Raw genomic sequence first — 15,751 nt, 5'->3', positions numbered from 1 at the left:
GTGACGGCAGTTCCGTGTCCTGTGTGGGGGGGGGGGCGGTGGGAGTGATGAGTTCACTGAGACCGTGATAGCCGTTGTGTGAAGATGGAGGTAGGCTCCTGAGCGTTGAGAGCGCGGCTGACTGGGTTGAAGCAGAAGCGGGAAGCCGGGCGGAGCGGCGGCAGACGGAAGGGGAGAGAGAGCGGGGTTTGGGGGGTGTTGTCATAATGTATGGGTCAGAATCCGTCGCTCCGATCTAACTCCCTGCTTCCCCTAACTTAACCCCGCGGCTTTCTTTTGGTTTCCAGTTTCCCGGAGGAAATGACAATTACCTGACGATCACAGGGCCCTCACACCCCTTCCTGTCAGGGGCCGAGGTGAGCATGAGTTGCCGACGCTGCGTGGAGAGGGTGGGAGGCAGCGGTGGGATAGGGTGATGGGGAGGAGAGCGCGGATGCCAGGGCCGGGGGGTTGGGAACCGGAGGCTGCTATTGATGTTTGGAGAAAAGTGGCAGCTGCCTTCAGAGCCTATGAGGACTACGCGGAAGGCCAGGAAAACTGCTGTCATCAGAAAAGCAGGACTCTGGAAAAAGCGAACCTATTTTAGAGCGATTCTGTATTGGAGTACAGAGTGAAATTGTCTCCTTTCGTGGAGGAGAAACAAGTACAATAATGGGAGATCGCAGTAAGGAGAGAATGTTTCAGCCAAAGAAATTTGGGAAAGGGCAGGAGTTTACCTAACATGTCAACTGTGGAATGTGTTCATTCTTAAACCGTACTCTATTGAAGGGGTCTGTGTTTCATTAAATCCTCCTACCTAGCGATTTTTAGAAAGTTAATGGTTATGTTTACTTACAGAGTGTTAGCTTGTTGTGCTAGTGAGAGAATGAAAGGAAATACTTGCGAGAAAACATGGAATTGAGTAGAGCACGCGTTTCTGTTTGCCAGTGCCTCAGAGTTTGGGTAGGTTACTTCACCCTTAGTCAGTTTCCCTAGCTGTCAAATGATTGTAACAATAGTTTCTTACGATGTTGTGAAGTAGAAGTAATGATCGTGGTAAGGTCCTTTAGTGTTCGTGGAAAAGATTTAATTGAAATGTTGTCGTAAATATGTATGATTTGTTTAGACAAGGCAGAAGAAAAGGAACAAAAATAAATTCAGTCTTTGAGAAACTGAAACTGAAATTTTGAACTTTCGACTGTCTTTTGAGAATTTTAAATTGTTTTCAAACTTGGCGTAAACCATTTGATCACTTTTTTTGTATCCAGAATTCTCAATTGCTGTTAAATGAATTTATCCATAGGGTCGCAAAGAGTTGGACTCGACTGAAGCGACTTGGCACGCATTCATGAACTTATCCAGTAACAAACCTTAATGCTTTCATGTATGAGAATTAGATGGGCAAGGCCGGGGTGGGGGAGGGGTATGTTATTAGTTTTTTTTTTTTAACTTTATTGTGATTACTGTTTATTTTTACACTCCTAAGTACAGTGTGAATCAAATGAGCAGTAAATTTAGGAATAATATAAAACCAAAATCTGTTTGATGCTTTGCAATCTCATTGTTAGTTTCTTCTGAGTGGTATCTTCATGGTTTCATTTCATTATTTGGAGTGTTGTCGATTTCACATTGGTCTCATCCACATGAAAGCACATCATTACCAATTTCTTCTGAATCAAGTCTCCACAATTTAAATTTCTTTATTTAGAGTGTCATAAATTTCACATTGGCCTCATCAAGAACTTTCCAGGTTTGAGTCTATCCTTTGTGTTTGCTTTTATTACTTTAAGAAAAAAAAAATTTTATAAACTCTTTTGCCAAGAAGTTCATATCTGAATTTCAGTGAATTCCTTTAGCCTAGGGCCCTGTCATCGTTACCATTTCTCCTTATCCATTACAACTTCTTCACCTTTGTTTCCCCTCTTGTGTGTTTGTTTTCCTTTATTTCAATTGGTTTGTGTTTTTTGTTGTTTCTGGTCTTACTGTGTGCCACCCCAAGTATATCTTAAAACAAGATGAAGGTGATTAAAATTTTTTTCTTTAGAAGAAGGATAATGTTTAGAGTTTCTTGCAAGGAAAATAAAAGTCCACAAAAATACTTATCATAAAAAAGTTGAAAAAATTGGACTTCTTTGAAATAAAGTGTTTTGTTTTTGTTTTTGTTTTTTTTGCCATGCTGTGCAGCTCTCCAGGTTGTAGTTCCCCAACCAGGGACTGAATCCAGGCCCAAACAGTTGAGAGTGCCAAGTCCTGACCACTAGACCAACAGGGAATTTCCAAAATTTAAGAACTTTTCATCAGTAGACATCATTAAGAAATTAAATAGGCACTTCACAGACTGGGAGAAGATATTTTATTACATATATCTGGCTCAGATTCAGAGTATATTCAGGTACTTCTGCAGAGTGAAATAAAGAATCCAGTTTTTAAATGGACAAAAGATTTAAACTTGCACATCAGAAGAGAAGGTATCCAAATTGTCACTAGGCATATGAAAAAGTATCATCATCACTTATCAGGGAAATGCCAATTAACAATGAGGTACCATTTTATACCCATCATAATGGTGAAATTTAAAAGACTGATCATTCCAGGAGTTGGCAAGCATGTAGATAACTCTTAATCATTGCTGGTGAGAGTGTAAATTGATTCAGCCTCTTTGGAAAACTAGCAGTATCTACTACACATGAAATATAGTTATCCTGTGACCTGGTAATTCCACTCCTTGGTATATACATAATAGAAATGAGTGCATATACTAATCAAAAACATGTATGTCCACAGAAACTTGATTTATATAGCTAAACAGTGGAAACAAATGTCTATAAACTGATAGGTTTGTTAAAAGGAATACTACACAGCAATAAAAAAATAATGAACTACTAATAAATGCAACCTGCTGCTGCTAAGTTGCTTCAGTCGTGTCCCACTCTGTGCGACCCCATAGACGGCAGCCCACGAGGCTCCCCTGTCCCTGGGATTCTCCAGGCAAGAACACTGGAGTGGGTTTCCATTTCCTTCTCCAATGCATGAAAGTGAAGTCATTCAGTCCTGTTCGACTCTTAGCGACCCCATGGACTGTGGCCCACCAGGCTCCTCCATCCATGGGATTTTCCAGGCAAGAGTGCTGGAGTGGGGTGCCATTGCTTTCTCCAATGCAACCTGAGTGATCTCAAAAATATATTACTGAATAAAAGAAGCCAAATAAAAAAGAGTAGACACTATATGAGTTCATTTTTTAAATTAAGATCAAGAATAGACAGCACTAAACTATGCTGATAGAAATCAGAATAGTGGTACCCATTGTACTGATGGGAGGGAGTATTGACTAGAAAGGAGCATGAGAAAATCTTTTAGAGTGATGGAAATGTTCTGTATCTTTATCTGGGTAGTAGATAATTGGGTGTTAATGTATGTAAAAATTCATTGAGCCATATACTTAAAATTTGTGTGCTCTACATAACATATACCTCAATAAAATAAGAAATAATAATTTTTAAAGATTAAGTGTCCAGAGAGGCAGGCTTAGCATTTGTAATAGCATTGCTTGAGCTAGAAGAGCTCTATAGTCTGAAGGGAGTTTAATCTTTCTGTTTATCTTGTTTAGGTTGGCACTTAAATAATGATATTGTAGTTTGAGCACTCTGGGGAAATTAGTCATAAAGATGCACGCTTGCATGTTAAGTCGCTTCAGTCCTTTGCGATTCTTTGTGACCCTATGGACTGTAGCCCACCAGGCTCCTCTGTCCATGGGAGTCTCCAGGCAAGAATACTGGAGTAAGTTGCCATTCCCTTCTCCAGGAGATCTTCCTGATCCAGGGATCAAACTAGTGTCTCTTGCATCTCCTGCATTGGCAGGCAGGTTCTTTACTACTAGCGCCATCTGAGAAGCCCCAGTCGTAAAGATACCTGTCCTTAATTTTCCTAATTTTCTAAGTAATCATTAGAACCAGTTAATGATTTCAGACTAAATAGTTAAATTTTCATTACTATGTCAATTTTTAAGAACAATTAAACTATTTTAATAATCCATAGGACCAATGTATTGTTGAATAAATCGGTGTTTGATTAAAAGAACTTTTCCTTAAAATGAATGATCTACACAAGAAATTACTTAAATACTGGATTGTGTGTTTTGGTATGGAGGAATGTGAAAAGGTAGGAAAATGGTATTTTAAATTTTTTTAGTTCCCTAGATAGCTAAACCTTTATAATCCTTGCTTATAAACTATAATTCCCAAACTGCTTTCTTCTTCATAAAGCCCCAGGAATTTAACAGAAGGAAATGAAAGTTGAGTTGAGAAGGGAGGGAAATCATGTTTCTGTTTCCTCTTTCTGTGTCCACGTCACTTAGTTTGACTTTAATATTTGCTACAGTTTTATGTTTTATATTTGACAAGCTAGAGTTTATGATTTAGTTATATAGTGAATCCACTGAAATAAAAGAACTTTAGATGTTCATTATCTAATAATCTTACCAATAGTTTGTGGTAGTAAAAGCTTTAGAGTAGATCTCTATTCTAACACGTGGTTTCCCCTTCTGTATTCTTGATCATTGCAGTTATTTTACTCTTCCTTTTTAAAGGAAGAAACAAAGTAACAAAAAACAAAACACGATTAAAGCCATGGATGCAGAATAACAAAGCTGTTTCCATATTCCAGTGGGTGGTACATAGAAAGAAAGCCTTGTTAATTCGATACAGTGAAATCTCTGCTTCCTTGGTGTTTAGTGTAGTTCATGAGAATACTCCAGATGGTTTATGAGGGCTAGTCCTTTGTAGAACACTGGTCTTTTGTATGAATTTTTATTCTTTTTTCAGTTCTCATTAACAAATAGTATCATTTTCATATCAGCAGAGTTACTTTACTTATTTGTTGTGGTAAGCAGAAAAGGATGGTCATCTTTTGCTTTACCAAAGCAACCTGTATCTTCTTAAAAAATTGTAAACCACTGTTTTACAACTGTTGATCTAATACAATAAATGTTTCTCTGGATCCTTCCTGTCACTGTAACTTTTGTTTGTTTATATCAGAATTTGGTAAAAGTCTTTATACTCTTTTTCCTGAAAAATGCTCACATGAACTTGAACTGAAATCTCAGAGTCATGGACTGAAGTTAAGAACTTCCATACAATAAGAAAAAGTATGATTTGTGTACTGAAGAAAGTTCAGTTCTTAGGGAGAGTTTTAGTTTTTCCTCAATTGTCTGCTCCCGTGCTCTTTATGCTTCCCTCGTGTTATCGCAAATGTTTACCATGCTAAATAGTAAGGCTCTTGGAGGAGGAAAATATAGAAATGAAGCGATATACGTATCTTTTTGTCTTCTAGGAAACTTTTTTCTGTTTCCCAGTGTGATTTCAGAGAAATTTCACAGACATACTCTCTCCCTAGTTTTAATAGCTGGAAATATTCTATCAAAATTAAAAATGGTGATATTGGTGAGATCCTTTCTAGGTCTGGAAAAACCTTGAGGAATTCTTAAAGAATGTTGTTGTTATTGTTCACTTGCTCAGTTGTGTCCACTTTTTGTGACCCCGTGGACTGCAGCATGCCAGGCTTCCCTTTCCTTCACCGTCTCCTGGAGCTTGCTCTAACTCATGTCCATTGAGTCAGTGATGCCATTCAACCGTCTCATCCTCTGTCATCCCCTTCTCCTCCTGTCTTCAATCTTTCACACCATCAGGGTCTTTCCCAGTGAGTCAGCTTTTCGCATCAGGTGGTCAAAGTTTTGAAGGTTTAGCTTCAGCATCAGTCCTTCCAATGAATATTCAGGACTGATTTCCTTTAGAATTGACTGGTTTGATCTCCTAGGAGTCCAAGGGACTCTCAAGAGTCTTCTCCAACACCATAGTTCAAAAGCATCAACTCATCGGTGCTTAGCCTTCTTTATGGTCCAACTCTCACATCCATACATGACTACGGGAAAAACCATAGCTTTGACTAGATGGACCTTTGTCGGCAAAGTAACATCTCTACTTTTTAACATGCTTTCTAGGTTGGTCATAGCTTTTCTTGCAAGGAGCAAGTGTCTTTTAATTTCATGGCTGCAGTCACCATCTGCAGTGATTCAGGAGCCCAAGAAAATAAAGTCTGTCACTGTTCCATTGTTTCCCCATCCATTTGCCATGAAGTGATGGGACTAGATGCCATGATCTTTGTTATTTGAATGTTGAGTTTTAAGCCAGCTTTTTCACTCTCCTCTTTCATGTTCATTGAGAGGTTCTTTAGTTCCTCTTCGCTTTCTGCCATAAGGGTGGTGTCTTCTGCATATCTGAGGTTATTGATATTTCTCTTGGCAATCTTGTTTCCAGCTTATGCTTCATCCAGCCCGGCATTTTGCATGATATACTCTGCATATAAGTGAAATAAGCAGAATGACAATATACAGCCTTGACATACTCCTTTCCCAATTTGGAACCAGTTCTTTGTTCCATGTCTGGTTTTAACTGTTGCTTCTTGACCTGCGTACAGGTTTCTCAGGAGGCAGGTCAGGTGGTCTGGTGGTGTCTTTCAGAATTTCCCACAGTTTGTTGTTATCCACACAGTCAAAGGCTTTATCATAGTCAGTGAAGCAGAAATAGATGTTTTTCTAAAATTCTCTTGCTTTTTCTGTGATCCAGTGGATGTTAGCAATTTGATCTCTGATTCGTCTGCCTTTTTAAAATCCTGCTTGAGATACCTTACTTAATTATGGAAAAGAAAAAAAATACCTGTGGGTATCTACTGAATTTCATATGAATCAGTTAATATTTATTGTGTCATATGACAGGTTGATAAAATGTAAAGTTTCTGAAATTCCAACAATCTGTGATAATTGGCTGGGGTAGGTGACAAGCTAACAATTAGGATATTCATGTTCTCACTAAGTAATTATATATATCAGGGCCATGTGACTAACCTTTGTGTAGTAAATCTCATTAGTCCTCCTAACAACCATATAAGGAGATTACAACTCTGATTTTATAAATTAGGAAAACCCATTTGAGGTCATATAGTAAGTGGCAGAGAAGGGACTTGAACACAGATCTCTGTGACACGAAAGTCTCTTGCTTTTATTTTAATGCTCTATTTGCTGTTGTTATTAATACTCTGTTGCTGCAGATGTTGCCATTTTTAGTTTTTTAGTATCAAAAGAAACCATAGCATTTAATGTATTTTAAGTCAGACATTGATCTGTTACCTCTGTGAATGGTGGCCTCATTCAGAGTGCATGCCTGCACTCTCAGTCACTCAGTTCTGTCTGACTACTTGTGAGTCATGGACTGTAGCCCGCCAGGCTCCTCTGCCTGTGGGACTTCCCAGGCAAGAACACTGGAGTGAGTTGCCATTTTCTTCTCTGGGGGATCCTCCCAACCCAGAAATCGAACCTGAGTCTCCTGTGTCTCCAGCATTAGCAGGCAGGTTCTTTACCACTGAGTAGAAAGAGTATATTATTATTGTAGTTGGATTAGGAGGAAGCGATTGGGTCTTCCAGCTGGAGTAATCTTTTTCTTCCTCTTTTGCAGAAAGGCTTGTTCAGAGCAAGACAGGAATATGTTCAGGAACTGTTAGAGAACCAGTTTGCCCTCTGGCTATATCTCTTATGAAGGTTTTTCTCCTCACTGTTATCCTTATTTTGGCTGGCATTGTTGGGTTTTCTGAAAATCCTGTACATATGGGAATTTTGTACAAATCATGATTTCTGAAATGGAAAAGAGGTAGGAAACTCTCAAGTGCATATATTTTAGAAGTCCATGAGGTCCCCCTGACAGTTCCTTTTAGGATCTGCTTCACAGGATCCTAAAACAACAAAGTCTAATTGTGTGGTGGACAGTGAATTTCTGTGGTCTAATAGTTCAGGTGTAGTAATTATGAAATAATTGCTGTATCCTAGAATCTTCAGACAGATTTTAAGCATCATAACAAAACAGGTTTTAAAGGTTGGGTCCTTACTAATGGTGCTGAAAGAATCATTCATTAGACCAACAGGCAAAATAATTTAGGACAACCAAGATGGTAAAGGTAGAAAAGAGATAAATGAATTGAAAACTGTGATTGATATTAGCAGCTTTGTACATGACATATGGCCAAAGATATGAGGAAGAAGATTCTTATTTTTAAAATTAAGTCCTAAGATATTGATAACAAAAATGGGATCCAGGCTGAAAAGAAGTACAATAAGAATGTCTAGTACTCAGGCACGTTCTTCGCTTAGCAGTATGCAATTCTTCCTCTTTCCACTAAATCTTTTTCCTTTTTTCCCTCCCTACAGACTTTCCACACACCAAGCCTGGGTGATGAGGAATTTGAAATCCCACCTATCTCCTTGGATTCCGATCCTTCATTGGCTGTCTCGGATGTGGTTGGCCACTTTGATGACCTGGCAGACCCTTCCTCCTCTCAGGATGGCAGCTTTTCAGCCCAGTATGGGGTCCAGACGTTGGACATGCCTGTGGGCATGACCCATGGCTTGATGGAGCAGGGCGGGGGGCTCCTGAGTGGGGGCTTGACCATGGTAAGGGGCAAGACATTATCAGGCTTCCCCAACTTCATGGGCATGGTGTTAGGGAAGATACAAGTGACTCTGTATGCCCTACTTAATTCCCTTGGGTATTACTTATTTTTCATTCTTCTGACTAAAGGCTCGCTAATAAAGACCCCACTTCCCTTGAATAAGTGAGATTTATCATCTGAATCAATTTTATTTGAAACATGTTTTAAAATTGTAAAATGTCCAATGTTAACCCTGAAATGAAAATTATTTATTGTATTTTTGAAAGAAAAGTTTTTTCCCTATTACATTATGGCTTTCACATTCTACGATTCAAATGAGTGTGATTGCTGGTATGTTGAGGGGTGTATTCAAAACCTGTCTGAACCATGAGTGGATTAAGTGGATTAATGTGTGTTATAAATCAGTGTATTGGGCTTCTAGCACATCTCATCAGCACATCGACACACATTACACTTGATGCCAGACATCTCTTCTCACATTGGCTTTACTCTGATTTGCCTGTGCATTGAACTTTAACAGCCATTATTTAGGAGGGTACAGGGAGAAAGGTTTTCTTTCCCCAGTGTGTCATCACTATCTCCAGATTACTGAATGATTTACTTGATCTGAACTTGTCCAAGATTAAGACTTCTTTGGCTGTTTTTAGTTGTTTTGGAATAGGCCTTTGAGTACAAATAAGTGACTTAGTATTCAACCTGTAATTTCTCTACTTATTAAAAAGCTTAGTATGTTTTATATGTAGATAAATTATTTGATGTTTGTTTAAATGATGATGCATTCTGGGTAAGCAGAGGGTTTATAAACTGTCCTGAATTCAGGTGCAGGGAAGGGAAAGGTGGTGTTTTTTGTATTTACTGTTTAATTTGTCCTTCTGCTTCTCTCAGGACTTGGATCATTCTATAGGAACTCAGTATAGTGCCAACCCACCTGTTACAATTGATGTACCAATGACAGACATGACATCTGGCTTGATGGGGCATAGCCAGTTGACCACCATTGATCAGTCAGAACTGAGTTCTCAACTTGGTCTGAGCTTAGGGGGTGGCACCATCCTGCCACCTGCCCAGTCACCTGAGGATCGTCTTTCAACCACCCCTTCACCTACAAGTTCACTTCATGAGGATGGTGTTGAGGAATTCCGGAGGGTAAGGCATTCTCTGCCAAAATCAAATCTGCCATGTTACACTGGGATAGAACCTTTGACATACAGATCCTACTAAGTTTTCTCTCCTACTGCCCTGCCATTTCTCTGCTCTTTCCTGGTTATGGGGTCCTGCCTCTTAATTTAGTTTATAATGCTTTTTCCAATCCCCATACTTATCTGTTCTCACATACTTTACTAAAGCCTTAATCCTCTTGCCTCTATTTTTATTTAGCATTTCTGAAAATTCCATTCCTATGACTAGTTTACCCCATCTAAAAGTCCTTTTCTGTGAGTTCTCCAGATGTGATACTTCCATCATAATTCTGTCTCTTTTCTCCTCACAGCAACCTCCCAGCCAGAAAACAGTTGTGGTGGAAGCAGGGAAAAAGCAGAAGGCTCCAAAGAAGAGAAAAAAGAAAGATCCTAATGAACCTCAAAAACCAGTTTCAGCATATGCTTTATTCTTTCGTGACACACAGGCTGCCATCAAGGGACAGAATCCCAATGCCACTTTTGGGGAGGTTTCAAAAATTGTGGCTTCTATGTGGGACAGTCTTGGAGAAGAGCAAAAACAGGTGAGCAAATAATGAGGAACAATGTTACAGAAGTTCTTAAGAAGAAGGGGGATAGGGACCTCCATGCTGGTCCAGTGGCTGAGACGCCACGCTTCAGATGCAGTGGAGCCAGGTTCAATCCCTGGTCAGGGAACTAGACCCCACATGCCGCAACTAAAACCTGGTGCAGCGAAATAACTTTAAAAATTGGTTTAAAAAAAAGGCAAGGGGATTAAACCTAAGCTTTAACTTTCTCAGATGTTGTTTAATATCAGCTCTTTATTAATGGGATTCAAGATCATATGTCTTAAAAATTGCAGCCATACACTGAATCCAAAATACCTACATAAAAATTATTATAAAAAACACTGAATCCACAGCCAAGTTTGGAGTTTTTCATTGGCCTCATATAAACTTGAGAACTATAGTTAACCTCCCTAAATTTAAGCTGAATTAAACAAATGAAAATTGTGGTACTACATAAATATACAATTGAAATTACAGATGAGTGTAATTATCATTACCCTAGACTCAACAGGTGTTATTTGCTACTTAATCTTAAAACAAAAACTGAATTTATTAGATAATTTATATCAGTTATGTGTTGCTCACTAAACCACCAGAAATTTAGTAGCTTAAGACAGAAGTAATTTATTACTTATTATGATTCTGTAAATTGGTTAGGTGGTTTTCTTGGTGTTCTTACCTGGGTTTATTCCTGGAGTTGTACTCACAAACAACAGCCTGATATGGCTGTTCAAGATGACCTTGCTGCCATGTCTGGCAGTTGGTGCTACCTGTTGGCTTAAACGCCTTGGTCTCTTTCGCATGGTCTCTCATCCTCCAAATAGGCTAGACTGACTTCTTTACACTGGCAGGCTTAGAGCAGTGTTCCAAGAGAACAAAAACAGGTGCCCCCAAATTCTCTTTGTGTCAATTCAGCCACATTCTAATGGTTAAAGCAACTCAGAGAGCTAGCCCAAATTCAAAGGAAGGGGAAATAGGTTTCATTTGTTAATGGAAGACTAGGTACACAGAACAGGAAGAATTGTGGCCATCATTACAGTTTACCACATTCCTTAAGAGGGAGAGTATATACTGACTGGGTAGACATGATCCCAGACTAAGCAGACTACTGATTTTATCATGTAGTTAGGGGGTCAGGATTTGTGTTGGTTACAGAAGTGTGGGCAGTAGTTGCTATTAGCTTTAGAAGTGTAGTTATTCTGCAAGCCTACTGTTGATTGGCTGACTTTCATATACAAGTCTGCCATGGAGGCTGTCTTGAGTACTAGTTTTCAGAAGTGTATTCACCTAAGAAGGGTTGTCAATATTTACACTAAGATGAATTGTCTTTCATTGATGAATAATACAGGATTATTAGTCTTTTCTATGAGTATATGGACTTTTAAAGCAGCTTCTTTCATGCAGGTATATAAGAGGAAAACTGAAGCTGCCAAGAAAGAGTATCTGAAGGCTTTGGCTGCTTATAAAGATAATCAAGAGTGTCAGGTAAGAGGACTGGGATAGATGTATATTTAAACCAATAAACAGGTTTTTGAGCTGCTTATTAGCATTTATAAGAAGTAAATACCACCAAAAAAATCTGTGGAATCTATTAATACTATGTAGTATTAAAGCTTAATAGTATATAACAGGTTTCCCATTTGTTTCCATCATAAAACTCTCCGAACAGTCTGTCTTTCTGAGTTTGATACTGTCATTGTTTACTTTAGCCAAGTAGCACACATGGCTGCCCATTTTTCTTTTCTTTCTTTCTTTACCTACCACCTGTAATGTATTCTTTTCTTGGAAGGTGATTAGGGTGAACATACCCTGGGAAAGAGGATAAATGTCCTGATTTTTTTTTCATCTTCTTTTAGGCCACTGTGGAAACTGTGGACATGGACCCAGCGCCACCATCACAGACTCCTTCTCCACCTCCTGTGGCTGCTGCTGACCCAGCATCTCCAGCACCAGCCTCAACAGAGCCCCCTGCCCTGTCTCCTTCCATTGTTGTCAATTCCACTCTTTCATCCTATGTGGCAAACCAGGCATCTTCTGGGGCTGGGGGTCAGCCCAATATTACCAAGTTGATTATTACCAAACAGATGTTGCCCTCTTCTATTACTATGTCTCAAGGCGGGATGGTTACTGTTATCCCAGCCACAGTGGTGACCTCTCGGGGTCTCCAACTTGGCCAAACCAGTACAGCTACTATCCAGCCCAGTCAACAAGCCCAGATTGTCACTCGATCGGTGTTGCAGGCAGCAGCAGCAGCAGCAGCTTCTATGCAACTACCTCCACCCCGACTACAGCCCCCTCCACTACAGCAGATGCCTCAACCCCCCACTCAGCAGCAAGTAACCATTCTCCAACAGCCTCCCCCACTCCAGGCCATGCAACAGCCTCCACCTCAGAAATTTCGAATCAACCTACAGCAACAGCCACCTCCACTACAGGTCAAGATTGTGCCTCCACCCACTCTGAAAATGCAGACTACCTTAGTTCCACCACCTGTAGAAAGTAGTCCAGAGCAGCCTGTGAACAACAGCCCTGAGACCCATACAGTGGAGGAGACCACTCCTGAGACAATCTGTGAAATGATCACAGATGTAGTTCCTGAGGTGAGACTCTGTTTTCAGGTATTTGCTCTAGATCAGTGAAAGCATTTTGGTTGATACAATAAAAGCAGGAGTTGCTAGTAGCATTTAATGCCTGACGAGGAATACAAAATATCCTATAGAGGACATTTGCTTACAACTGAATTGTCCCAGCCAAGATACTCTGTAGTGTTCTTGAGAAGCAACATTAAGAGGCCCTTCTGCCCTAGATTACTCCTTAACTCAGCAGAAGTAATACTGTAATTGAAGTAAAGATACAGCCTAAGCATAGTTACTTTTCAAGTGTCTACACCAGGATCCAAAGCTATAGAGACAAATTCTTCCACTTCTCCCAAACGTTGACTGCTTGGCTTATGTTTTAAGTAATGGGATGGGTAGGGGATATAGGTAGAAAAATTCAGCTAGTACATATCAATGAGTCTTTCCAAAGAGATAGATGCCAATTTACCCTACTTTAACTTGAAATCTGGGTCTATTTGTGATCCTAGCTTTGTAACTAATGAAACAATGTTTTTTTGATGTGGGCCATTTTTTTTTTTAATTGGAGGATAACTGCTTTACAATACTGTGTTGGTTTCTGCCATACAGCAACATGAGAAACAATTAAAAAAAACAACAACAACAAAACCACCCCATCCTGCAAAATCAGGAACTATGGATCTCGAAAGTTTATCTTCTCTTAGTCCCTCTGATCTTAGTTGAGGTGACCCCAACCTCTACTCCTACTTTTGAATTGATATTTTCAGAGGAATATTATTCCTCTGTGTAGAATAAAGTTAGTGATAGGTTAAGATTAAACACTAGCATTATGACCAGCATTCCCCTGATGGGAAGCATCATGTCAGTCTGGATGACAAAATTCTAAAGCTGGATTTGGAGTGACACCAAGAATTCACCTTCCTTTGGAACTTTACCCCTACCTGTGAGGGACTGTAACATGTGTTGCTCCACTGGATCACAGAGTTAATTTGACTAGCTGCCTGGCTGGCTAGGTAGCAATCTAGTCCGTCTTTGATGCTCTCTTCCTCTCATAGGTTGAGTCTCCTTCTCAAATGGATGTTGAATTGGTGAGTGGGTCTCCCATGACACTTTCACCCCAGCCTCGATGTGTGAGGTCCGGCTGTGAAAACCCTCCCGTTGTGAGTAAGGACTGGGACAATGAGTACTGCAGCAATGAGTGCGTGGTGAAGCACTGCAGGTGAGCTTATAGTTCCCTTCTTATAATTAATGTATGGCTAAATCAACTGTTGGAATAACATGGGATCTGAGCATATAATCAGTATCACCTTACCTTAGGTAGAGTAGGTTGCTATGTATGTCTGATCACAGAAGCTACTAGAAAAGTGTCCCTCCTTAAAAAGAGCTTACATTTGCTGTACAGACAAAGATGACATGATTAGCAGGTCACACTTTTCAGTTACCACGTTAACTCTACGTGTTCATTTTGAAACTATGACACATCAAGTTGTTGGTGACTGAATATTAGTATAGTTTATCTCGTCAGTGCAAACCAGACCACTTAGGTAATGAATTAGAGTTTGAGGATGGATAGGTGGTAAGTAGCACAATAAAATGCTAAGTATGGGGCAAAGGGAAGAAGTTCCGAATCTGCCCATTTCCCCAGTTTTCCTGAGACTGATCTACATCCACGAAACAAGGCATTGGTATTTCCTATCTCAAATCCTTTAAATTAGGATTGGCTATACTTCTGACTTCTAGGCCTATTGCCCTTATATTCTTATTTAGGTGATATCTATCAACCTATTTGTTTAAGACAGAGTTTTAAAAAAACATACCTAGGCTATAATTCTAAGTTTGTGTGTATCTTTTTCTTTTTTAGGGATGTCTTCTTGGCCTGGGTAGCCTCTAGAAACTCAAACACAGTGGTGTTTGTGAAATAGTACATCTGTTTTCCAAGCCAGTGAAGACTTACTGCTGGGAACATGTCCACCGAGCCTATTTTAAAAAGACAAGCGAGGCTTCTGGTAGTGCCTGATCTCAACCTATGATGATCCTTTACATCTTTCACCTTTCTCCCCTTCTGTCACTCTTCTACAGGAGCTATGGAGCAGGGCCACTGAGTTTGCTGCAATCTGGAATTGCTTTTTACTTTCAAGTACAAGCAGAGATATCAGTGATAATAAGAGAGGAAAGGGTGAAGGGAATATAAACAAGTAGAACATAGGGGTGATGGCTAGGTGGGGGATTGTTTGAGGAAACTTGTTGGTAGAATTGTCATAGGATTACCTAAAAGATTATTAAAATGATAGAGTACTCAGCTTTGAGCCTAGGAAAAAAACATCACTGTGTGCATCCCTTCTAAAGGGGCTAAAAGGTTACATTAAAGGTTACCTCTTAGAGAACTGTTACTATCATATCTGTACATTCATTATTAGTTTGAGAACAAAGGTTTTCAACACAGTAATAATAAGCACACTAGACTGTAGAGAAAATAACATCACCTAGGAGCTTCTTATTTCTCTGCAATTATATTTCTGTACTCAACTTTCTGATTGTATCACAGTTTTGAGTGTAAAAAGGAGAACTCGACATCCTTAATATAAGAGGTTTCACCAAAGTTTAAAGAAATTGTGTTCACTTGTGTTTGATGAAATATCTTTTAAAAAATAGGCCCGAAGTGTTTTTACTTATATAGGCTAATTCTCTGCATACCCTAGGCACTTATTTAATGTAAGATGTGCTTATTTCATTTTTCTTGGAATTAAATGAATAAAAAACTAGCAAAGCCACAGTTGTAACAGAATAAGCAACTATTTAAAACATGACAGCTCTAGTGATGATAATCTTAAGTGAAACTCAGATCTTACCTTGAGAAATGTCCCAGAGAACCCTTTTTATCATGTTTATAACACTTAACTGCTGATCAAATCAACATTTTAATGCTTCCCACACATTCATTTAGTTTGAAGCCTTATAGCAACCCAATAAGGCAGGT

At 39.4% G+C, this 15,751-nt stretch overlaps 1 protein-coding gene across 1 annotated transcript; it reads left to right on the top strand.

Annotated features, from left to right (window-relative positions):
* The first annotated feature begins 5 nt into the window (after nucleotides 1-5).
* TOX4 (TOX high mobility group box family member 4) lies at nucleotides 6-15,547 on the top strand. Its single transcript, XM_027553346.1, has 9 exons — nucleotides 6-90; nucleotides 288-356; nucleotides 8,231-8,473; nucleotides 9,358-9,618; nucleotides 9,962-10,192; nucleotides 11,603-11,683; nucleotides 12,055-12,798; nucleotides 13,830-13,993; nucleotides 14,636-15,547. Exons 1-9 carry the CDS (start codon nucleotides 85-87, stop codon nucleotides 14,694-14,696), a joined length of 1,860 nt encoding a protein of 619 aa, XP_027409147.1. The 5' UTR covers nucleotides 6-84; the 3' UTR covers nucleotides 14,697-15,547.
* Nucleotides 15,548-15,751: the final 204 nt, after the last annotated feature.

The sequence above is a fragment of the Bos indicus x Bos taurus genome, chromosome 10, assembly GCF_003369695.1.
Source record: "Bos indicus x Bos taurus breed Angus x Brahman F1 hybrid chromosome 10, Bos_hybrid_MaternalHap_v2.0, whole genome shotgun sequence".
Classification (NCBI taxonomy): domain Eukaryota; kingdom Metazoa; phylum Chordata; class Mammalia; order Artiodactyla; family Bovidae; genus Bos; species Bos indicus x Bos taurus.
This window is presented reverse-complemented; position numbering and strand designations above follow the sequence as displayed.

Bases quoted from the DNA above. Each gene is read 5' to 3' on its own strand.
- TOX4 (XM_027553346.1), top strand. The intron at 357-8,230 runs GTGAGCATGAGT...CCCTCCCTACAG, and splicing joins CCTTCCTGTCAGGGGCCGAG to ACTTTCCACACACCAAGCCT. The intron at 11,684-12,054 runs GTAAGAGGACTG...ATCTTCTTTTAG, and splicing joins AAGATAATCAAGAGTGTCAG to GCCACTGTGGAAACTGTGGA.